This window comes from Triturus cristatus, chromosome 7 (assembly GCF_964204655.1).
Source record: "Triturus cristatus chromosome 7, aTriCri1.1, whole genome shotgun sequence".
NCBI lineage: Eukaryota > Metazoa > Chordata > Amphibia > Caudata > Salamandridae > Triturus > Triturus cristatus.
In genome coordinates this window covers 1,659,558,909-1,659,584,441 of record NC_140590.1, presented here as the reverse complement: position 1 = coordinate 1,659,584,441, position 25,533 = coordinate 1,659,558,909, and the positions used below count along the sequence as shown (strand labels likewise).

At 44.9% G+C, this 25,533-nt stretch overlaps 1 protein-coding gene across 1 annotated transcript in view; it reads left to right on the top strand.

Moving 5' to 3' along the window:
* LOC146812650 (solute carrier organic anion transporter family member 4A1-like) overlaps positions 1 to 25,533 on the top strand; it is a 542,408-nt gene that overhangs the window by 213,206 nt on the left and 303,669 nt on the right. Inside the window, exon 5 of the mRNA XM_085619748.1 lies at positions 16,286 to 16,397. Coding sequence (XP_085475874.1) covers positions 16,286 to 16,397 — 112 coding nt within the window. The remainder of the gene's footprint in view (positions 1 to 16,285; positions 16,398 to 25,533) is intronic.

Genomic DNA, 25,533 nt, shown 5'->3' with positions numbered 1-25,533 from the left:
CCCCTCCTTTCAGTAGCTCGCCCATGGTAGGCTTGACAATCCCCGGGCAGACTTTCGACCTAGAATTTTCCATTGAAGACTCCCCTCCCCTTTATTCCTAATGCCAAATAATCTGATTTCAATGGGGGCCGTGAGGATAGCACTCTACAACACAGAAATGTATGGTGATGACTGCTCCTGAATCCTTGTACACTGGCCACCTCGGGTACAACCCTCAATGCTTGTACAGCTGGTTAATGCCACAGGTCCGACATGAGGTGCTTTATCGCCCATAACATTATGCTGATTGAGCCTAGAAAGTTCCAGTTCTATTGTTGTTAGGCGTTGATTGATTGGATCCAATTTCAAATCCATTCCAGCCAAAGAGGAACCCAAGAGTGATTCCATCATGGACGCCATGTCCACCTTGGCCAGGGCTTGTGAACCATGTGCACTATGCTGCGTGCCCTCAGCGCTGGAGCGCTTTGCTTTAACCCCGGTCAAGGAACACATTCATTTGGCTCCAGTTCCTACTCTAGTACCCCCTACTGTGGTTAAAGGTTGAATGGCCAGTGTCTTAGTGGTACCCTTACCCCGCACTTGAGAGAGCAATGGTTCAACCCAGATGGCATTGTCCAATGGAGTGGGTAGGCCGGACTCACAAACTGTTTCCTGCCCTATAGAGGATCCTAAAACTGGCTCATGGAGCAGGGATGGTAGGACACTCGAGGGGCTGGAGAAAAGGGGATTTACAGGGGTGCGGAAAAGACGTTGAGTCACTAACTCCATCTCTTTATCTAAGACCCCTGCTGCTCTTTGTAAAAAAGAGTCCATCGTAGTTACCACAGGGGCCATGGAGGGTGCCACTGCCATCTTGCGTTTCCCCTTAGCTGTCCAACACAGTCACTAAGGACTACTGGGGTAAGTGTACGAACCGTACAATTCCCGTAACTGTGACTTGAACTGCCAAAACCGGGGGAGGTAATAAAGATGACAGTCTTGCACCAAATGTAGGTGAGTCGTTGGGTACTATAGCAAGAGATAAAAGGTAGCCTCCTATCTGCTCTTGCTGCACTGTGCATGTATATCCCCATGAAGGACCTTGCTGTTGTAACTTCTGGATGCTACACCTGCCGTGGATCTACAAAACCGACTCCCAAAGATCAAGGGACCAAGAGGGGTGGCCCAGCCAGGCCACCTCTGATCTCTGACAGGCGCGGACAGGCCAGCTCTTGGCCCGGGCTATGCCCGGGTGCGGCCCACACGCATCCAGCACTGCGGAAGATAACCAGCACTTTTTAGCGTGCGGAACAGCTGGCTTCAGGCTCCTCCTCCTCTGGATTCTTAGACACTGAGTCCCTGACTGCCGCAAGACTCCTCTAACAAAAGAAGTGTCCAGCACCGGTCCGCGGGAGATAACCAGCACTTTCAGCACGCAGCGCGGGGGAGCTGGCTGCAGGCTCCTCCATCTCCTCTTCTGGATTCTGGGACACCAAGTCCCTGACTGCCACAAGACTCCTCCGACAGAAGCAACTGTAATTTTGAAATTACGTGAATTATGCTGGCGTAATTTAAATTTAGCCTGAGCCTAATAGCGATTTTTTTCTGGTTATAAAAAGCCCCATCCTTGCAAAATGTTCCATGTCTGGTAAAAAGATGGCAGAGAGGATATTATTTTTCCACGATTCTGCTAATCTGCAAATAATGATATGCCCATTTGTAATCCCTGCAGATTGGAAGATATTCAAGACTGTTAAGGATTAAAACAACATGTTTCTTCTGAACATAATCTGTTCCCTGCTACGCAATCTTTTTTAGATAGATCCCCTGTTGCTTATTTTGCTAATAGAGAAAACAGGAAGAGAGAAAAGCCTAGGTCTTAACCTCCTGCCAAGAAACTGAGGGATTCTTCGTCTCTGCCTCCAGTTTCTGCTGAAACCCCTTCAAGCCCTTGTCTGTGTCTTTGAGAAAGCTACCAGAAACCCACAATCTGCATCAACCCTCTCCCAATCAGCCTCAATGTTTTGATGCATGTTTAGGACACCGTCATTGTAAATACAACCAGTAACATACAGGCCACCATCTACAGTACTCTATGCAACGTATTTGATCTCCAGGTCTTCATCGCTCTCAAGCTACACAGTCCCAAGGTATTTTTAGGTCTCGCCTGACCCAGCGCATGCACTGGTCTGGCGAGACCTTTTGTGAGGGCTCCAAAAAATGCTACCAGGCCAGCCTAAAACTACAGTACATGTGCGCGGGCGCGCGCGTCGCGCGTCACGCTTTACCGCGATTGCTTTCACTTTCGCGGCCGCATGGCCGCTGTGATGTTTGATCGCGACCGCGATCACTTTCGCGGCCGCACGGCCACTTTGATTTTCTCCGTGAGGCTTCAATAGATTGCAGCAGTTAAAACAAGCATTGGCATAGCCAATAGGTCTCGCTTTTGGGACCTTATAAGTGTTTAGTTATGCAACTGTTGCATGGCTAAACACTTATAAGGTCCCAAAGGCGAGACCTATTGGCTATGCCAATGCTTGTTAATTGAGCTTCTGGAGGCTGACATCAGATCACAGTAAAAAAGGCGCTGTTATGAGTCGTCCTTGTTTTGCGCCCAGAAGGTCTTTCCATTTGCAGTTTTCCCGTGTTACTCATAAAGCCACCTATCTTTTTGCCTCTGCAATTGTATGTCTCTTCGAAGCAATCATCACCTCTAGGACCTTATCATATGCTCATACCGGAAGGGTTACTTACCAAGAGGAGCCATGGGGCACGACTGTGTTTCTGTGCGTCCATAGAGCTGTGTGGCATAAATTGTGCTCATTGTGAGTGGTAGAACTAAAGAGGTGCATATGGATAATTTTTAGAGCCAGGATGGGTGAAAGGGTATTCACAGTGGTGGTGCAGGATGGCTATTGTCTTTAGGTGGAGTTCCTTCTTCCCAGGAACTTTTGCAAGTTATACCAGCGATCATGATGGAAGGTGCATGAATCAGTGAAGACCACCTCAGTCTATTGTGGCCTCCCAAGAAACTGCTGCTTTCTGTCAGGGGTTTACTTTTGCAAAAATAAACCAGTGCAGAGCTGTGATTCTTCACTAGTGATTCAGGCGCTTGTTTCCTAAAGCTACAGCCCTGGCAACATCTATCTTGCTTGTATCAATCTGCCTGGTCAAACCTTTGCAGAGCTTCTGCTGCCCAGTTATGTTACATCGAAAGAGCCTGATCCAATATTCTACAGAAGACTCGTTGTCTTCCAGGGCATACTCGTCAATAGTAAGCACTGAATAGACCCGCCCATGCACAGGGACCCCGAAGGTTATATATATGGGAGTGCCGTACCTCCGAAACGCATCGGGATTTGCGTTGCAAAGTGTGAAAAAACACGCCTGTTTATAGTGGCCACTGCACGGGTGTTTTTCTTGTCAATGAACTACAACTTACTATATATAATAGCAACTCTTATCTCATACTCGCTTCGCCGCCGAAGACAGGAGCTCGGACCGCAATTTAGTGCTGTAAGTGTTATTTTATTGTCTGCTCAAACAAACCACAGCCATAAAATATATATATATATATATTCTGCTCCTTCCAACTTCACCTTGGTCCCTGCACTTGCGGGCGGGTGCTCCCCTGCGCAAAGGTTAAAATGCGATTTAATCTTTCAGCTGCACGGCATGTGGAAGATGTAAGGCCTGTAAAAATAGCCACAAAGTCTTATCATATGATGTCCCAGGTTTGAGTACACTCAAGAAAATGGCCAAATTCATGAACTGTAATACTACCTATACCGTATACTTCTTGTATGCCCATGTGGTCTAAGGTATATTGGTAGTACTATACATCCCACGAAAGTGCGGATCTTGGAACATCTCAGGGCCATTGCAACCAAGGATGTAACGTATCCGGTTGCACGGCATTTTGAAAAACAACATGATAGCAACAGGGATCAGTTGAGATTGTTCTGCATGGATCATGTACCCAATGATATACGAGGAGGCGACAGACAATTGATGCTTCGTCGATTTGAATCCAGGTACATCATAGACACCCAGACTAAAATACCAATGGGGTTGAATAGTGGGGAGGAAATGGCTATACATCTATAATTTAAGAGAGTAGAGGATAAAGCGCATACCTCACCATGAAGAAGGCATTATGGGGATAATTGTTGTGATAGGGTTACGTCATACAGTAGAGCTTATATGTGGTATTTGAACTTGTTTTACGAGGAGCATCAAAGATGTGCGCACACGCTATGCCCATTCAGGGCACAATAATGCAAATATAACGGGTGTGCAACAACAGTAGCATCTTAATTATCTGGGGCCAATGGCCCATACTTGGCGTGATAATATGTTACCTGTGGATAAAGCCAGATGATTACATGAAGCTTAGACTTAATAGTGCATGTTCTAATATGGCTGAAATATAGAATTATGTGGACATGTGTCGTTTATAGATGTTGATGTAATGTGCCCAGAGACAACACTACATTAGAGTCAAAACGGTCATGACACAGCGCAATGATTTTAAGTTATGCGGTGCCCATTCAGGGCGAAATAGAAAGGTCTCTGTTGATACAGCAATACGATTACATGAGCTCAGTGTTTAAAAATGCATGCTCCAATATGGCCGAAATGTAATCGGGTAGACGTTTGTCTGTCAATTCTGTTGATGAAATGTTTATTCAATGAATTTTGTATTTATTGACGTCGTCTCGAGGCGCCAGCTGTCATTGAGAAAGGTGACAGCTGAAACGCGTCTGCGTGTACTATCACGCAGATAAAATCTGGATGAACTGCTCCCTTGAGTGCTAGTATTATTTATGCCGTGCAGCTTTTAAAAGAAAAAAATATACATATATATATTCACTTAAAAAACCATAGGTTTCACACATGTTATAGTTAGTTGAGATAACTATAACTCGCGCGCCCGCAATGCTCTGCTCATGACGTCACATATTACATCATTCATGACATGGTCAGTGGCATCACTCATGACATCACTGATGACATCATCCTTGTGATAGAGTGGCGGTCGCGCGAGTTATAGTTATCTCAACTAACTATAACGGGGTAATTTCATTGGTTTTTTACGAGTGAAATATCCACCTAACTATAACATGTGTGAAACCTATGGTTTTTTAAGTGAATTTGCAAGGTTTTTTAAATGCTAATTCCTAACTATAACGTGTGTGAAACCTATGGTTTTTTCAGTGAATTTGTACGGTTTTTTAAATGCTAAGTTATGTATGTATTATTATTTTTTTTATATATTTATTTTTCAATAAACTACGTATTAATTAATTAATTTTTTTATGGTTTTTCACCGTGCGTGCACGTGCGCGCACCCCCGCGATTAAAAAAAAAAAATGTATATGTTTTTTTCTGCCTTCGGGGTCCTTCAGGGACCCCCTGACCAAGGCTAGGGGGTCAGGAACTCTCTACCCTGCCCCCTTTTCATGTTCGCCACCTTCCTTTTCCACTCTCGCACTGAAAACAAACAAAATGGCGGCCGACACTTCCTGATTTCGACCGATTTGAACGTTGACTGACATGTAACAACCAATCAGAATTACGCTCGCGCACGGTGCGCGCACGGTGCGTGCACGGTGCGCGGCTATAGATATGTATGTGCTTTTACTGCAATTTTCTCTGGAACTACTGAACAGATTGACTCCATATATGCAAAAGGCACATCCCTGACCTGAGGACTACCTCTCTGACAAATTTCAAGTAATTCTGTTCAGCCGTTCGGGCTGTACCTTCGACTAAAGTTCCTATGGGAAAATGCATGGGGAAAACGCGTTTTGGGACCCCCCTTTTTTCTCGGCCCCCGCTTGACGAATCCCCCCGAGACTTTCAGGGTAGGAGCTGAGCGGCGCACCCCATTAGTTTTGAAAATTTTGCGAAGATTCGTCAACCGGCGCCAAAGGTATTCAAAATAGAATTTTGAGATTTCCTATAGAAACACGGTCCTAACTATAACTATCTACTGGCGACCGCCAGTAGATAATATATATATATATATATATATATATATATTACCTACTGGCGGTTGCCAGTAGGTAGTTATAGTTAGGACCCTGTTTCCATAGGAAAACCGCAACATTCTATTTGGAATAACTTTGGCGCCGGTCGACGAATCCTCGCGAAATTGTCAAAACTAATGGGGCGCTACGCTCCGCTCCTACCCTGAAAGTCTCCGGGGGATTCGTCAAGCGGGGGCTGAGATAAAAGGGGGGTCCCAAAACGCGTTTTTCCCATGCATTTTTCCATAGGACCTTTAGACACAGCTACAGCCCGAACGGCTGAACAGAGTTCCTTGAAATTTGGCAGAGAGGTAGTCTATAGGTCAAGGAAGTGCCTTTTGTAGGTTTGGTGTAAATCTGTTCAGTAGATTCTGAGAAAATAGCCTTTAAATCAATATATATATCTGAGCCAGCTTACGGTGCGCTTACGGTGCGCTTACCGTACGCGCACGCCGCCGTGCGCGAGCGCAATTCTGATTGGCTGTTAGATCTTAGTAAACATTCGAATCGGTCGAAACCAGGAAGCGGCGGCCGCCATTTTCTCTCTCGCAGTCTGAGAGGGGGTTAAAAAACAAAGGCCAAAAACATGTAAAGGGGCTGTTTAGACAGCTCCTAAGCACCTAGCCATGTTGAGGGAGTCCTCAAAGATCCCCCAAGGCCAAAAACAGAATTTGAATTTTTTCGTTAATTTCGCCGATTACGCTTACCGTACGCGTACGGTAAAAATTAATAAAAAAAAAAAAAATAACCATACTTTCCCCACCCCATGTGCAAATGGTGCCCGAAGTGCACCATTTGTGCATGGCATATAAGAGGTGTGGAAAAATAAAATATTACCTTTCACAACGAAGCGCATCATATGTCCTCCATATGCGCATGGTGCGCGAAGCGCATCGTGCGTACATGGCCCATCTAGCGTAACGTGGGCACGCGGTGCGCATAGCGCACCGCGTGCCCACCGTGCGTGCACGGCACTAACTGCGTAAAGTGGGCGCGCGGTGCGCGAAGCGCACCGCGTGCTCACTGTGCGCGCACGGTGCGCGAAGCGCACCGTGCGCGCACAGAACGAACTGCGTTAAGTGGGCGCGCACGCCACGAATGGCGTAAAGTAACTTAGCATTTAAAAAACCGTACAAATTCACTGAAAAAACCATAGGTTTCACACACGTTATAGTTAGGAATTAGCATTTAAAAAACCTTGCAAATTCAGTGAAAAAACCATAGGTTTCACACATGTTATAGTTAGCTGGACATTTCACTCGTAAAAAACCAATGAAATTCCCCCGTTATAGTTAGTGCAGGCAACTATAACTCACGCGACCGCAATCCTCTGCTGATGACATATGTGTCTTTATGAAAAAAAAATATTTGTAATATATGTATAGCTAAAATTTAATGGAAGAAGACATGGGCAAAAAAGTGTCTAAATACAGTATTAGCATCAGCAGAAGATTGCGGTCGCGTGAGTTATAGTTGCCTGCACTAACTATAACGGGGGAATTTCATTGGTTTTTTACGAGTGAAATGTCCAGCTAACTATAACATGTGTGAAACCTATGGTTTTTTCACTGAATATATATATATATATATATATATATATATATATATATATATATATGTATATATATATATATATACATATTTTATATATCTCCTACTGGTGGTTGCCAATAGGTAGTTATAGTTAGGACCTAGCTTCCATAGGAAGAGCGTTTTTAATTTTTCAATTGCTGAATGGAATTAAACCAAATTTGGCAGGAAGGTAGATGTTGGTTCAGGGATGTGCCTTTTTGTTATTTGTTTTAAACCCATTCAGTAGCTTTGTATTTTTAAAAGAAATTTCCAGTTGTATATATAGGGACGCGGTGGATCCACGACCCCTCCTGATCTCGTGCTGAGAGCTGATGGGCTGCCAACACTTCAAACCAGGAAGTGTTGGCAGCCATCTTGTGACTCGGTTGAACCGAGTCACAAGAAAAAACATTTAAAAAAAGGAAAGGGTGCAGGGTAGAAACTCTCTGATCTCCTAGGCCTCATGGACCCCCTCAAGGCCAAAAGAACATTTTTCAAAAAAGAAATTCACCGGGAGACGCGCTGAGTCCGCAACTCCCGCAAAAATCTTTCTTTTTTTTTTTCTAAATGAACCACGGGCTCCTGTATCTCTTAATGAGGAGGCCCCCGGGTGGGCTAAATCCGGGGGCATGGTTAAATTATAATTTATTAAATGATGGGGGACACGGGGCCCCCCTCCTAGGGTATTAATATTACCCGGGGACCGCCACCTCCCAGGGTTTATTTTTCTGTGGGGGGCTGCGCCCCTAGAGACAGCCACCTCCCCAGGGCTACTTTGTGGTGGGGCCTCACAGATCCCCCCAGGGAATATGACTCCTCTAGGGGCCATTTTAAATGAATTGGGGTGCTCCATGGACCCCTGTGACCGTAGGACCGCCACCTCCCTCGGGCTTAAATATTTGTAGAGGGGCTCACGGACCACCCCCCCAGGCCAAAATACCAAAATGGGAGAGGTGCCCAAGGGACCACCACATCCCCAGGGCGGCCGTTCTAAGTAATATGAGGGGGGGGGCACATCCCCCTCTCCTCCTAGAGCCAATAATGGCCCAAGGGACTGCCACCCCCCAGGGCTGACACCTGCAATGTCCAGAGCCTCAGGACTAAAGTGGAATTCTTCGCTAGAGCATGCTCACGCAGGTGAGACCTAAAGGTTATCCCCAACCATTTACCTCCTGCTTCATGCAAGTACTAGACAGCTGCAGATTGTTTCCATTGTTTCCTTTTAAAGGAGGGGAAACATTCAGAATTTGACCCTGTATTGCTGATTTCCCATGTTATTCTCCATTCTGGGGGAAACAACTTTGATCCCTGTTATCTCACTTTGCTATACCAACCGTATCAGAAATTCTGGCCGCAGTATCTCCCCGTGGAAATTATGGGGAACTTGTAATGAAGCCCAGAGTAGTCAACCTCCTATCACCACCAGCAAATGAAATGGGATTGAGAACATAAAAAACAATTGTCAACAAATAAAGGGATGTTCAGAGCTAATCAATGGTATCAGCATGACACAAACGACAAAATGCGCTGCTGTCTCTCACACTTCCATATCCATCACACTGCCAAGCACCCTATCCTTAACATGATTACTTCACCTTGGTGGTCATCACTCAAGACATGTGCTCAAAGAAACAAGTGTGTTGTGTGCTATCGATGCGGATCAGCACTTCAGCGTCCTACATATGGATAGTAAGGAGTATACAGATGCTACAATGCAATTACACTATTTCTTTCTACATGCAGTTCTGCACCCTCATTTTGCATGTTGTTTAAGAAAGCCTAAATTCACATTATTCTTAAAACCCTACCTAAAAGATTTCCCTTAACTTAAAACTATTGTTTCCCTCTCCTTTCTATCAACTGACCCTCTCCTCACTTTCCATCCTCACCATGCCTCCTCTCTCTGAGTATAGCCTACTATAGCCTTATAGCCCACTGTAGCACGCTATACCGGCCATTAAAGGCCCACTTCAGCGTTAGAAGCCCGAGCCGAAGTCCTTTACCAATGGAGCAGGCCTTTAATGGCCAGTAGAGCCCGCTACGGGGGTTCTAAGAATATTAAAACATTACGCCCCTTGAGGGCAGAATGTTCTAACAAATTAAAGAAAGGCCTCGTGGAGCCCGAGGGGATTGAAATCCCATTGGCTCCTCAAGGCCTTTCTTTCCAGCAACAGCTGTGAACAACAGCAATGGAATGTTGCAGTTCTTGGCTTCTACCGGCCATTAGAAGCCCGGAGCACTCCATTGTTTTCAGTGGAGCTCCCAACATTCCAATGTCCAAATATAGCCTTAGAGGCCGACATAGCAGGCTCTCCCGGCCACCAAGGGAGCGGGCCTTTAATGGCTGGTAGAGCCCAATATGGAGGGCTCTAAGGTTATTAGAACATTACTCCTCTAGAGGGAAAAATGTTCTAATTTGTACAACATAGACCTCACGGAGCCATGGGACTTGAAATCCCATCGGGCTCCATGAGGCCTTTGTGCACAGCAAAAGCTGTAAACAAACATTGGAATGTTGATGCTCCGGGCTTCCCTCAGCCATTAGAAGCCAGAAGCACCCCATTGTCTTCAATGGAGCGCTCAACATTCTAATGTTCAAATCTAAGTTACATGACTGACAGACTTATTCTCTCTGTTATTATATTGTTATTATATTGAAAATTGGCCTCACCCCTCTAGAAGGAATATAACCTCCACCAGTCGCAGCATTACCATTATCTTCGACTCTTGCATGCCCTACGCACACACATACATAGCAGCACGCCTATTCCAGAATACTCCCTGCTGGAAGACAAGTTATTGCTTGACCCCATCACAGAGAAACCGACATCTACGATCTATCGCAAACTTATCAATAATGTGCCTGACCCCTTAATCGCTCTCAGGGAAGCCTGGGTCAAGGACCTTGGAAGTATAGATGGTGAGGATTGGCAGGATGCGCTGCAGGACCCTAGAGGGATCACAATTCGCTCTCGCTTCAGACTAGTCCAGTTAAAGATCCTACACTGCACCTACTATCCCCGCACGCGCCTATATACATGGGGCAAGATTCAGTCAGCATTATGTGTTAGGGGATGCCAGCAAGAAGCCAACTTCTTCCACATCCTATGGTAATGCCCGGATATAAGTCATTTGTGGAGGAGGGTTACTGGTACCATGTCTAGGGTGATGGGGGAGGCGGTCCCGATGGAGCTGAGGTGGCTCCTGCTGATGATTAAAGGTGGCACGGGTTGGACTAGGTATAGGGAAATATGGTTGGTCCTGGCTGTGGGAATAGCGATAACGCAATATTGCTAGGGAATGGGGGGGCGCCTGCACCCCTGCAACTGGAGAAATGGAAGCGGGACCTCGATTGGTGCCAAAGGGCCGAAGAAACTGTGTACAAAAGTAGGGGGTGTGCTAAGAAATGGAAGAAAGTGTGGGCACCCTGGCAGAAATACAGAGAATCTGGGGCGGGCATGTAAGGGTGGGGGTTGGGGGTTCATTGATTGATTGTTTGTATTGTTCCCTCATGCTTGATTTACTGCTGGTTCCTATAGTATCTCCAACTATGGCTTCTTGCAACTACTGTGTAATGTATGGTCTTATGAGCATTGTTAATAAAAATATTTTTTTTAAAAAAGAAGATTGGCCTCACCTCATTTCATAAATCACAACTCATTCTTTGAAACCATATTCTGAAAACTAACAAAGCTCCTCTACCCTTTTTATTCACCCCACGAACTACCTGCATTAGTCTACCTACCCCTTTCCAATAATTACACCTAACTCCTATTAATTCTACTACAAGAACTAGAGCAAATTTGTTGAATAGTTTTCTTGAGAGCACAAGGCTTATCCCAGAAACCAATACCCGATGGATTAACCACTGAACTTTGATTCTGGAGGAGAGTGCTACTCACAGAAAAGTGCTTCAGAGCCGCTTTAAGGGTAATACGTTCTATATAATCGCAGTTACAATACAATACAATTAAGTGAGTATAAAACAGAAGAATATATACATTGCAAGTAGCAGTCAAATAACATCTGAGCGTAGCACACAACAAAAGATCAATATTTGAACAGAGTTTGATCTGCCACGTTCTTAATATATTTTTTGGTAAATAAAATAGCATTCCAAGTTTCCTACTCTCCAGGCGTGGCTTCTTTTTAAGATAAATTGGAAGATTATCTGTAATTCCATATACAATATGTTCTGTTTTTATTCCTTCAGAATCTATGTCACGACGGAGAGTACACCAAGTGACACCGTTTTTTTCACTTGGAGTACTCTCCGTTGTTTGTAAGACTCTCTAATATACTCTTCTCCGTTGAAGACTGAATTGGAGACATAGGTTCTGAAGGAATAAAAGCAGAACATATTGCATATGGAGTTACAGATAATCTTCCAATTTATCTTTATCCTAAGGAAGTCGGTGGGTGATGACCCAAGGACGAAACACGTGTTGGCTACATTTATCATCTGGCTGTTGACTGTACCAACCAAGTGTAATGATGTATTATCGGATGTGGTTCTACTGAAATAAGAAGAGAACACCTTGAAATAAGGAAGAAGTTTCCAACAACTACACGCTTACGAACTCTTGAACGTTATTGTTTTTGCTCAGGATAAAGACTCATTGTTACTTAAGATACAATAAGGAGGCCCGCCATATCCCATCTTGTCTTGTCCCCCACTCCCTACCTTCACAAAGCCTCATTGAGCCAGCCTATTTCACAAGTTACATAGACTCACAGTCTTTGGATTTAGAGTACTGTACTAAAGGCTATGTTTCAGGTGAGTCAGAAGTTACAGACTAAGAACTCACATTCCGCCTTCATGAACAGTTGCTGACTCTTTAGTTAACTCTCTTCTAAAGCAATTTGACTTTCTTCCAGTGCTGTATGTATATAATCCCCTAGTTAAAGCATGAATATCTGAGGGATGCTGCTATCTCCGTTAGTAAGGTTAGAACATAGAGTCAATGTCATATTTTTCTTCCTCTCTCTGCCACTTTCTCTCCTCTTCCCTTTCTGTCTCCTACCTCTGGTCATCTTTCGTCTATTCCTTTTTTTCACCTACCTCCCAACTGTGTCAGTGCAGTCTCTTTCTCATCTTTATATCTCTTCAACAGTAATCTCCCTCTCTTTCCAAGGTATCTCGTTCCCTTACCTCTCTCTTTATATCTCATCTGTTTCTCTGTAATGTCCCTTTACTCTCTTTCGCTGGTCAACATCTCTCACTTGTCTGTCACTCTCTAGTCTCTTGTATTTCTCCCGGTATCTCACACACACAGTTGTCTCTTTGTTACTTTTGTTTTCATCACACTCATTGGTTGGTCTGTGGTGTTCTCTCATTCTCTTAAGCTCATCTTTCCGCTGGTTGTCTTTACCCTTTTGCTTTCTCCTCTTTTTCCCACGTGTGTGCTTGCTTTCTTTCTTTCACTTTCTCTCAGCTCTCACTCTCTCTCTCTGTCGGTCAGATATTTTGTCCTCAACTGGATCTTTCATGTTTGCTTCTCTCTTTTCCTGTCTCTCCTTTCCCTGGTATCTCTCTTTTTTGTCTCTGGTCTCTCTTGCTTACCTTTCCTCACCTTTCTCATTTTTTCTACAGTCTCCTTCCACTCTCTCGTAACTGTTCTTTGCTCCCCATATAGACACTTGATGGCCTGCAACTTTCTCACTCTCTCTCCTCCCTCTAACTCTTTACTCTTTGTAGTGTCCTTTTTATCTTCTCGTACTTTCCCTCTATTTCTCTCTGTTCTTTCTACCCCCTCACACACTCAGTTACAGAGAGAGACATATGGAGCCTCCACATAGCCAAATCCTAAGTTAAAAAATGTAATGTTGTTTCTTCCTGCTCACCGCCTAGCACATCCCACAAAGCAGGCTGTGGCCAGGCGGCAGCAGTTGTTTTCCTTTATTTTGCCAGATAGCACTGACTTTGCATGGGTGGCAACAGTTAATCCAATATTGAAACTTTCATAGATTCACTTGCTTGAATCATTCCCCGTCGTTGAGATGGGAGCCCCCTGTATTATTAAAAGTAATATCCTATTAGATATAGAACATAAGGCCCAAGGCCTTATTATTTAGTTACATATCCCTGTCCTTATTTAAAAAAGCATTAAACTAAGACTTAGAAAACAGCCAATAAGATGACACCACCCCGTCACAAAAACCAGCTTCAGGGCCTTCTACTCCACCTCCGAAGCTTAAACATACTGTTCGAGGCATATGAGCTGTAGATTGTATAATTGTGCGTAGATCACCATCTGGTGTTGGGCTCGGTGGTTTGCACTTTGCTTTTGTCTTGAAAGAAGTCTTTGTAGTCACGAGGTAGGTGACTTCTCCTTAGGACGATAGTGCGCATGGGCATCGACTCCATCTCCATCTGTCTTTAGAAGCGTCTCTGTACTCTCCAAATACACCAGCACTCTTCGCTTGATAGCCAAAAGATGCAAAGATTGCTCCTCCTCTGATTGAGGATCAATGTGAAACGCTGGTCACCCCACTTCCTTAGACCTGTTCCATAGAGAATGCACCTTGAGCAAAAACTATGTATCTGACCTTAAAATTAGCCTGTACAGCAAAATCCTTAGAAAGGCTCGGTCCTTAGAAAATACCCAAATATCTCTATTGTTCTTGCTGACACAATTGCTACTAGAAAGGCCACTTTCAAAGTTAGAAACTTAAGGCTCACCTAAGCTAAAGGCTCAAAAGTTAGAGCTTGTAGAGCTTGCCATACTAGCGGAAGGTCCCAAGATGGAGCCTAACATATAATTCTTGGTCTATGTACGAAGAACCAAATCTCATTTGTACTGGAGGTGGCGAGGAAGACTGGCAAGGAGGTAATGAAAAGAAGCATGTATTCACGGAATTATATCATTTTATGTGAAAGAAACACATAGGCCAGCAACAGAAATTGTAAATTTGGATGTAAATGGATGAGAACAGAAAAGGCTACAGGATCGTTGAACAGTGAGGGCACAATGCAGTAAAATTTACCATGCAGGTGATCAGTAGTAGAGGCAAGCACATGTTGGCAATAACAAATATTTGCGAGCTGAGCAAGCATATGAAGAACCTACTTTGGTTAAATGTAAAGTAGATAAGAAAGGAATTTTAATTCATTATAAGACAAACAACACATCTTTGAAGGCAAAATAATAAATATAGAGTGAGAAAGGAGACAGAGAAGGTGAGAAGAGAGTCAAAAGGCCAGACACAGTAAGTAAGAACATAGAGGCAGGAGTTGCACTAAGATATTTCGATTAGGGGCCTGATTTAGAGTTCGGTGGACGGATTACTCCATCATGAACATTACAGATATACCGTCCACCATATTACAAATTCCATTGGATATAATGCACTTGAAATTCGTCAGGCAGGATATACGTAACGTTTGTGATGAAGTAACCTGTCAGCCTAACTCTAAATCAGGCCATAAGTCTTGAGATTACACTGCCACGTGCAAATGTTTCAGAAAGAGAATGCTTTTACAAAGGCATTGTGAGGAAGCGCGGAACTCCAACATGGCCGACATCCTCGACTCAGCCCTGGCAACGGAGAGCGCTCCAGCCTTTCCTGGAAAAGGGATGGATGAGTGACCATGCCCCTGGGAAGGTCAAAAGAAGCGCGAGGAGGAGGGGAAGTGTTGGAATCAGGAACCGCGTGAAAACAGCTTCGAGACTGACACACGGAAAAGCGGATACGCAAAAGTTTGGAAGCAGGAGGAAGCAGCCACGATCTCTGCAGGCGAGGAGGCGGAGGAATTCCCAAAGGGAGCCCACCCCCGTACTGTGGAGCCACCTGCTGGAGTATCTGAGGCCCCCAGAGAGGCCGGAGCAGAGGATTCCGAAGAGGAGCTGTTGTGCTGTACTAACTACGGTCCCAGTGACTCAAGTGACGAAACGGATGCCAAAGCTTCCAACACCACGACCCAGGAGATGGGTTGTGGTCAGAGGCACGTACCGAAGAATACACAGTACTTTTGGTCAGGCTAGTGGGGCGCCACCCAATAGCGAGGACATGGGTATACAGAGACGCATGTGGGAGGTACATGTGGATGTTAGGGTGGCCTTATCACCACCAAACCTCCTACTGTTTATCAACACCCCTGCCTGGTGAAGGTGGCACTTAGGTGAGCGTCCCATAAAGGAATGATTCATTCTAATCCCTTGTTTTGGATTTCTTTTCCTGTTCTTTTTTTTTTTGGGGGGTGGGGGGGGGGGTACTCTGAGAGGTAACGCTTCCTGAAGAAAAAGAGACCAGTCACCGTGATTTGAAGCCCTCAAAGGCTAATCTGAATTTACACCCATCCTTATTTCATTGTTTTTTTCTGTATCCAATAAATATATACTCACCACGAGACCAAAACAGTGTGTGTAGCGACTCCATACACTAATACAGGGATTTAAAACTTTGTGAAGAAAGGGACATTGGTATGAAGAATGAGGGCATTTAAAATACTCAGAACATTGACAGAGAATGATCTGCAGAGCATGGCCTGCTTAAAACAGGGAGTGGAGCGAGATCTCATGTTTTTGTACCAAAGGCAGTAAGAGACATCAGCTGTAGATTGTTCTTGGGAGGATTAAGAGTGCCTGATATAAAATCCTGCTAATACATTTTAGAATCCCATGTACTGATTTGAATGTGGTAGTTCTATCTGTTCCTCTTTGCTCTCTGTGGTCTTATTTCTTATTGGTTTGTCACTGCAGCGTCTCAGTGCTATGTGGTTACGCAGGTGTCTGAAGCTCATCAGTTAAAAGATGGAAGTCACAAAACTGCTTCTGACCCAGACTTTGGAATGACAGTTAAAGACTTACCACGGTAAGTGCAATGAAAATATAAATTGAGGAAATGTCTCTTTCTAAACATGTTGAAACTTATTCATCAGAATCATTAATTCATCTAGTGACTCTTTGCTCATGAGCTGATTGTTACTAACCTCTTTATTCCTTTTGGCTTAGGAAGAAATATTTGAAAATACTTCCACATTAAAATCCCTTCCTCATATGAATTCCTAGAGTCAAAAAAATAGCTTGGCATTTCTAGAAGGACAAAATGCCTGTGTCTGCAGGCACATAGTCACCCGAGCTTCTTCAGACTACCTTCTACAGAGTAATGTTTATTGCTAACTTATATTGTGCTTTACTCCTCCTCCTGAAACAAGGGTGCTGGAAACAGGGAGAATCGAAAGGAGTGGTCATGCCAAAGGAAGTGAGAGCATTGCTTTGTGGGTTGAGTGGCCTCCTGAAAATGCCAGTAGCTTACTGGACGTAGCAGTGTTTACCTTGTTACTGTTATGAGTGATGAGAGTGGTGGAGGTAATGGGAAGCAGCAGAAGGCATGAAGGAGCATCAGAGAGATGAAGGTTAAAATCGGGTTGTGCATCGGGGCCTAAAAAAGAGCTTCGAGTCATATGAGCTGCGGAATTCATGCTGTAGCATAGATCGCCATCTGGTGTTGGGCTCGGACGCTTGCACCTTGTTGTTGTCTTGGAAGAAGTCTTTTGTAGTCCATCCTCAGATTGTTTTTTCCCGCCATCGGGTTCGGATGTAACTTCTGCGCTCCGGTTCGGCACCATATTCTCCAAACCTTTTCGATGCGCAAACCATCATAAACTCGATGGTATTGTTCTCGATCACGTGCTCTTCGACGCGCTCCTCGAATATTCGATTCCGGTCGTCGACGCGGGCTGCTGGGCCTATCGACGCTGTTCGGGCCTATGGCTCATGGAAAGGACTCCTTTTAAAAAGTGCACCCAGTGTGGAGCAAAATTTCCACACAGTGACCACAACAAGGTCTGTAACCTGTGTTTCTCGCCCGAGCAAGACGAGACTAATTGTCAGGCCTGTGCCTCTTTTCGATCCAAAAAGACCATCTGTGATCGCCGGGCCCGACGACACATCATGGTGCAACAAGCAGCTCCGGCACCGGTGGACATCTTCGATGAAGGCCCTGTTGTCCCGGAAAAGGATTCTGAGGATCTCAAAATCGTGTCCTAAGCAGACGACTCTGACGACCACATCACTACAGGTCAACGAGTGAGTACAACTGCCCCTACCCCAACTCCACCTCAAAAAAAGAAGGCCCTGGTCAAGACTTCACCTGCTGGCCCCAGTCGCGACCGAAAACAAGTTTCAGAAGCCCCGCCCCAGGGCCCAGCTCCGAAGATAAAGGACAAGCCTTCCGGCGGCTCGGGACCGAGTAAGCCGCATTTCAGTGTCCTGCAGGCACCATCGGCACTGAAGACGGGAGCACAGCCTACTCCCAAAAAGACGTTGGTACCGACCTCCTCGGCACCGAAAGAAAAGACATCAGGTCCGAAACCGAGACATTTGGAACCAAAAAAGATTTCTGCCTCCACATAGAAGCAGAAGGACCCAAAACCACCTCCCAAGGCTCCGGAGCAGAAATCCAAACCTCGCTCGGACCCGAAAAAATCTGCGCAGAAGCTGTCTACCGAAGAGGAAGAACTTTTTCAACAGGATCCTATCGATCCGAAACAAAAAACTCTTCACATAGACCCCAAAACAGGACATGTGACTGCTGTTCCACACAAGAAGAGGAAATTAGACACCCCAGGCATTCCTGCAGTGCCTGTAAAGAGAAAAGACTGTGCTACTTCAACTTTCCGACCCACTTCTCCTGTTCTTCCTACTAAGCCTGTCTCTCCTCCACACTCTCCTATGCTTCCACCAAACTCACCACTACCACAGGATGATGATGATTTAGCGGAAGGGGGAGGCAACAATGACCCTTTTACTGAACCTGATGATGACACAGACATACCACAGGACGATTGAGATGATTATGATGACCCAGTAGACCCCCCAGACCTCCCTGATCCCCAAGCATACCCAACAAAGCCATCCCCACCAGATGACAATATTGGTTTTAGTCAGCTTGTAAATAGGACTGCTCAGTACCATGGTGTTCCAAAGCATTCGGACCCCGCAGGGGAGGACTTTCTAATAGATACCTTTGAACAGTCACTAAAGACTGTACAAACCCTGCCAATGTTAAAAGGTGCCATTAAACATGCCCCGACATATTCAAGGACCCTCTTAGGGCTAGAATTCTCAATCCCAGAATTGACAAAAAATTTAAACCCGCTCCCAATGATTCCAGCTACTTCAAGGGTCAACTCCCTTTAGATTCCCTAGTGGTAACTAACGCTAGAAAACTTGCCAATTCTCAGACCTCCAGTGATGCGCCACGTCCGGACAAGGAGTCTAAATTATTAGATGCTTCTGGCAAACGAGTTGCTGCCCAAGCAGCTAATCACTGGCGGATAGCCAACACACAGGCATTACTTGGTAGGTTCGATAGGGCTCACTATGACCAACTGGAAACCCTATTGCAATATTTACCTGATCAATATAAGATCAAGGCCAATGATTTGATTCAAGAGGGGAAATTAATAACTAATGCATCAATTAAGTGTGCCCTTGATGCAGCAGACACCGCCTCTAAGTCCATTAACACTAGCGTGTTACTCAGACGACATGCCTGGTTGCGCATCTCTGGCTTCAAACAGGAGGTACAAACAACTATCCTCAATCAGCAGTTCAATCAGGAACAACTTTTTGGACCAGCTGTAGACACCACTCTATAAAAAATGAAAAAGGACATAGAGACTGCTAAATCCATGGGAGCATTACAGTCTCCATCCACACGTGGTTCCTTTCGACGCTCCTTCTATAGAGGAGCATCCAAGAGCATCAGTGCAGATACTGCTTCTTCTTCCTACAAAAACACCACACAAACATCTCCCAACAGGAGATATTTTAGAGGTGGATACAGGGGAAATAACAACAAAGGAAGAGGCCGAGGTAACAACAACACTCGCACCTCGCCCACTAATAAGCAGTGACTTCCCTCTACTCCCTCCAGACCATTCCACTCCGGTCGGAGGGAGACTATCACAGTTCCTACCTGTCTGGAATTCCATCACTACAGACAGGTGGGTAAGACAAATTATCCACTATTAAACACAATATTGTTCCCGAGCAAATTGACAAGTTAAGTCATCGGGTGATCTATCCCGAGACGAAACACGTGTTGGCTATTGACTACATTTGGTGATGCCGTTTATTTTTCATCATCAAGAAGTGGTGATCTATATATCAACAGATGTGATTACAAGGAAATAAAGAAGAATATAACTTAAGAAATACTGGAATCCACACAAAAATTTTGGACTAACAATTTGATGTGATATGACTTGGGACACTTAACTTGTCAATTTGCTCGGGAACAATATATTGTTTAGTGTTTATCCAATGTGCACTTTTTAGTCACGTAGGATTACTGGTACGAGGGTGGCTGTTTCCTTTTGTTCCCTAGAGCAAACCCATATATTTTGATTGCTACTTTGATATTGGTTCTGCGCAGACTATAACCTTGCTTTGTTCGCCATAAGTTGGCAGGGTATGCTCAGACGTGAGTCCCTTGCTCACTTTGCCACTGGATTCAAGCAAGCCTGGCTGAAGACGGCTGAAATGCCAGAAACTGGTCCTAGGAAGCTTGTTTCCGGTCCAGGGAAGACATGGCTTGGCAGTTCGGGCTGGACTGTTCCCATGAGGCACGGGGTCAGACTGATTTGCATTTGGCCATGTCTGAACTGGGGTGGCAGAGTGGGCTAAAGAACGGTGATGGATTAAACCCAGATCAGTTGACTGGGGGTGAGTGCTTGCAATGTTCAACACTCCGTCCATCATTCCCTTTGGTTTTGCTTTGTTCGCCATAAGTTGGCAGGGTATGCTCAGACGTGAGTCCCTTGCTCACTTTGCCACTGGATTCAAGCACGCCTGGCTGAAGACGGCTGAAATGCCAGAAACCGGTCCTCGGAAGCTTGTTTCCGGTCCAGGAAAGACATGGCTTGGCAGTTCGGGCTGGACTGTTCCCATGAGGCACAGGGTCAGACTGATTTGCATATGGCCATGTCTGAACTGGGGTGGCAAAGTGGGCTAAAGAACGGTGATGGATTAAACCCAGATCAGTTGACTGGGGGTGAGTGCTTGCAATGTTCAACACTCCGTCCATCATTCCCTTTGGGTTTTGCTCAGACTATAACCTAGCCACGCCTTTATGTAAATTATCCAGTATGGTTACTGCCTGGAACTTACAGCAACCCCACCCACCATACCACTCAAACAGCGTCCAATGTCCACAGAACATCTCACGCTCTTAAAACAGGAAGTTCTCTCACTGCTTCAAAAGCATGCAATAGAACTGGTTCCCTTAAAGCAGCAAGGAACAGGGGTTTACTCGCTGTATTTCCTAATCCCCAAAAAGGACGGCACCCTAAGGCCAATACTCGACTTCAGACCTCTCAATCTCTACATACAGTCAGATAATTTTCACATGATCACTCTTCAACAGGTCCTCCCACTACTTCAACAGGGCCACTTCCTTGCCACACTAGATCTCAAGGATGCCTACTTCCATATTCCCATACACCCTGCTCCCAGGAATACCTAAGATTCATGTTGGACGGACAAAACTATCAGTTCAAAGTCCTTCCATTCTGGGTGACCACAGCACCCAGAGTGTTCACAAAGTGCCTTGCAGTAGTAGCAGCACACTTAAGAAGACAACAAATCTATGTCTTTCCATACCTCGACGACTGACTGATAAAAGCCAAGTCACACAACCAGTGTGTCCATCACACTTACCAAACCATTCAGCTACTACACAACTTGAGGTTCACTGTGAACTACACCAAGTCACATCTTCAGCCCTCCCACATACATCAGTATCTAGGGGCCACAATAGATACCTCCAAAGCTCTGGCATATCCCAATCCAGCCAGGATAGCCAGTATACAAACCCTCATCACCAAATTTCAGCCACAGCATTCCCTCCCAGCGAGAGTGTTCGTGCAACTCATAGGAATGTTGACTTCTTGCATCTTCATTTTCCCTCACGCAAGACTTCAAATGCGTCCATTACAGGAATGCTTAGCACGTCAATGGAACCATGCTCAAGGTCAACTTACAGATCTGGTGTTGGTAGACAGCCGCGCACATCGCTCTCTGTAGTGGTGGAACACGCAAAACCTTTCCAGGGAGCGGCCCTTCCTAGAGCCGGTTTCACAGATAGTGCTGACAGCAGTCACATCACTCTCCGGCTGGGGCGCTCATCTCCTATACCATACAATTCAGGGCAAGTGGACGACTCAACAAAAATCGTTCCACATCAATCACCTAGAATTAATAGCAATATCTCTAGCGTTAAAATCATTCCAAACACATCTTCTCAACAAAACTGTCCTAGTCCGCACAGACAATATGACAGCGATGTATTACATACAAAAACAAAGAGGAACACATTCTTTGCAACTGTCTCATCTAGCGCAAAGCATATGGAGATGGGCCATTCCACAAAACATATAGCTGCTAGCAGAACATCTTCTAGGATTGAACAATCAGATATTGGATATGTTAAGTCGGCAGATACACGAATGGGAACTTCCTCCGCAAGTTCTTCAACCTTTCTTCCAAATGTAGGGACAACCAGACATCGATCTGTTCGCCACACACGCAAACGCAAAATGCCCAACCTTCGCCGCCAGGTTCCCACACCTGTTGTCCAAGGGCAATGCAATATGGATGAACTGGTCAGGCAGATTTGCATACGCTTTTGCGCCACTCCCACTCATTCCATTAGTAGTACGCAAGCTCAAGCAACAGCCTCTCAAAATGATCCTAGTTGCCCAACATGGTCACGGCAACCGTGGTTCACAACACTCCTCGAACTCTCGGTAGTTCCACACCAGAAGCTACGTCTCCTCCCAAGACTTCTCACACAGAACCACGGAGAGATAAGGCACCCAGGTCCAGCACAGCTGAATCTAGCAATCTGGCTCCTAAAATCCTAGAGTTCGGTTACCTTAACCTCCCACCCAAATGTATGAATATTATTAAAGAAGCCAGACGCCCCACAACTAGAGCTTGCTATGCGGCTAAATGGAAAAGATTCGTCATTTACTGCAACAACAACAAAATAGATCCATTAGATGCTTCAATTCAGAACATTATCTGCTATTTGCTACATCTACAAAGATGCAATCTGGCATACTCATCAATCAGATTACATCTGGCTTACCTACAAAACAGACAACATTTGTCATTGTTTAGGGTACCCGCTATCAAAGCCTTTATGGAAGGCCTAAAAGAAAATTCCACCCAGACTACCACCCTCTCCAGTGTGGAACCTTAACATTGTTCTTACTAGACTCATGGGTCCCCCATTTGAGCCTTTACATAAATGTGAATTACTATTCCTTACATGGAAGGTAGCCTTCCTTGTTGCAATCAACTCTCTCAGAAGAGTAAGTGAGATCCAGGCTTTAACCATACAAGAACCATTATTACAAATACATCGTACCAAAGTGGTTCTCAGGACAAATCCAAAAGTCCTTCCTAAAGTAATCTCTGCTTTCCATCTTAACCAATCAGTAGAGTTACCAGTATTTTTCCAAAACCCTGATTCAGTAGCAGAAAGAGCTCTTCACACACTAGATGTCAAAAGAGCTTTACTTTATTAAATAGACAGGACTAAGGCCTTTAGAAAAACAAAACAACTTTTTGTAGCTTTCTCACCACCTCATAAAGGCAATGCCATCCCCAAAGCTGGAATTGCAAGGTGGATAGTAAAATGCATTCAAATATGTTACCAGAAAGCAAAACGTACGCTAACAATTCCCCCAAGAGCGCATTCAACTCGCAAACTAGGGGCTTCCATGACATTCTTAGGGAACATTCCCCTAGAAGACATTTGTAAGGCAGCAACATGGTCTACAACACACACCTTCACTAAACACTATTGTGTAGATGTGCAGGCGAAACAACAGGCTTCTGTAGGCAAGGCTGATCTTAAGACACTTTTTCAAACCACTGCTACTGATACATACGCGACCACCGCTAGGGGAGACACTACTATACAGTCTATGCTACAGTATGAATTTCGCAGCTTATATGCCTCAAACGGAAAATGCTACTTACCAGTATGCATCTGTTCTTGGCATGTAGAGCTGCGGAGATTCATACCCTCACCCGCCTCCCCGGAGCCTGTATCTGTTCCAGTGTTATAATAATTAGATACATTCACATGGACATCTCTTCTACTTCTTACTGACTCCATCATTGGAGAAAAGCAATCTGAGGATGGAGTTGATGCCCATGCGCACTATCGTCCAAGGGAGGAGTCACCTATCTTGTGACTACAAAAGACTTCTTCCAAGACAATAACAAGGTGCAAGCATCCAAGCCCAACACCAGATGGCGATCTATGCTACAGTATTAATCTCCGCAGCTCTACATGCCAAGAACAGATGCATACTGGTAAGTAGCATTTTCCTTAAAGCTCATAGAGCACTATTGGAGAGATACTGGGGCAACCCCTAAAGAGCGCGTGGGAGGCAGTGGCCCCCTTTGCAACAGTGTCTGTAAACAGAATCCCATACAGCCTCTCCCTATTGGATACATTTATTTTTGTACCTTCAGATGAAAAGGGAGTCGGAAAGAGGAAGAGCTGGAGGGTTACTCCTTTCTCTTGGTGCTCTTACTTTGAAAAGGACAGAGGCATTAGGGTACATGAATGAGACTTCCACAGGATGTTTGAGCCCTAACACTTCCATATCCATGTGTGACTTGAACATGGTAAGAGGTGAAAGCCTCCGTACCCAATTGAAATAACTGCATGCTTTGAGAATAGTTATCAGTGATGTGACCATGAATTTGTGATAATTGTGAAAATAAAATATGATAAAGGAGTTATTCGTTCCACTTGGTTTGAATTACATTTAAGTAAATAGGATTTTTGTTTCCTGATGCAAGGAAAAGCCCTTGCCCCATTCACTTAAATTGGGATGTTCACACTCTGGGTCTGATTCTGATCTCGTAAGGAAAGCATCCCGACCGAATCGGATCTGTGATGCTTTCCGTATGATTCGGAGCGCTGGAGTCCGAGCGAGCAGGTACAATGCATCTGCATGCTTACGGACTCGGTTTGCTTGGACTCCAATATAACTCTATGGGAGCCTGTATACAGGACGTGTACACAGGCTCCCATAGCAAAGAGGGGTGGGTGGGGAAAAGCATACACCCTGTGGCGGGCACCATGCTGTGCATGCTTAAATCAGGGGGACCCATGGGCACCCCCACGGGACCAATTTGGAAGGCTCCAGGTGAAGGGGGGCCTGCTTTGGGCCCCCAAAGAACGATTCCTGCAGCCTTTTTGATCCGGACATACCGTATCATGAAGGCTGTCCGAATCGTTCATCGTACTTGCTCGCTCGTAAACAGAGTCCATTGAGCTGTACAAATCATCTCCGCACCAGTTGTACGGATTGAATCGGATTCGTAAACGATTCGGTCAATCTGGACACGATCTACACATCGTACTTGGTCGTTCGGAACTGTGTATGAATTGGTCGTAAAAAGGTCTATGAATCAGATCCGTTAAAGCCAAATCCGATTCGGAGGCTTTCCTTACTGGATCCGAATCAGGCCTATGTCGGAATCATTGTCACATTATTAAATGGATAACGAAAAATGTCCTAGCTATCGTAACGGAAAGTTTCAATTCTATTAAGGACGTGGAGGCGAGGATTATGCTCATCTTTCTCCACTTTAATTAATAGCAGCCATTTTAAAACTAACTTCAACAAACTACAATTCCCGTGAGGCCATGGGAATTTCAACGACAAAAAACAATAGAGTCCAACAAGACGAAAGTCTCCTCCTACAACCAATCAGGAGTCTCCAATCAGGGTTATAGTCCATCAGCACTGTCCATCCATTGTCTTTCTTCGCTGCTCGCAGCCAAAGATAAGTGGTGTTGTTTATTACTCATGTCAGCTCTTGACTTATGTCCTTAACCTTTGTGTGTTTTAATTGATTCTCCACACTTACGCGCCGTATCGCTTAATGTTTTTTCCGTTGTGACTGCTTCT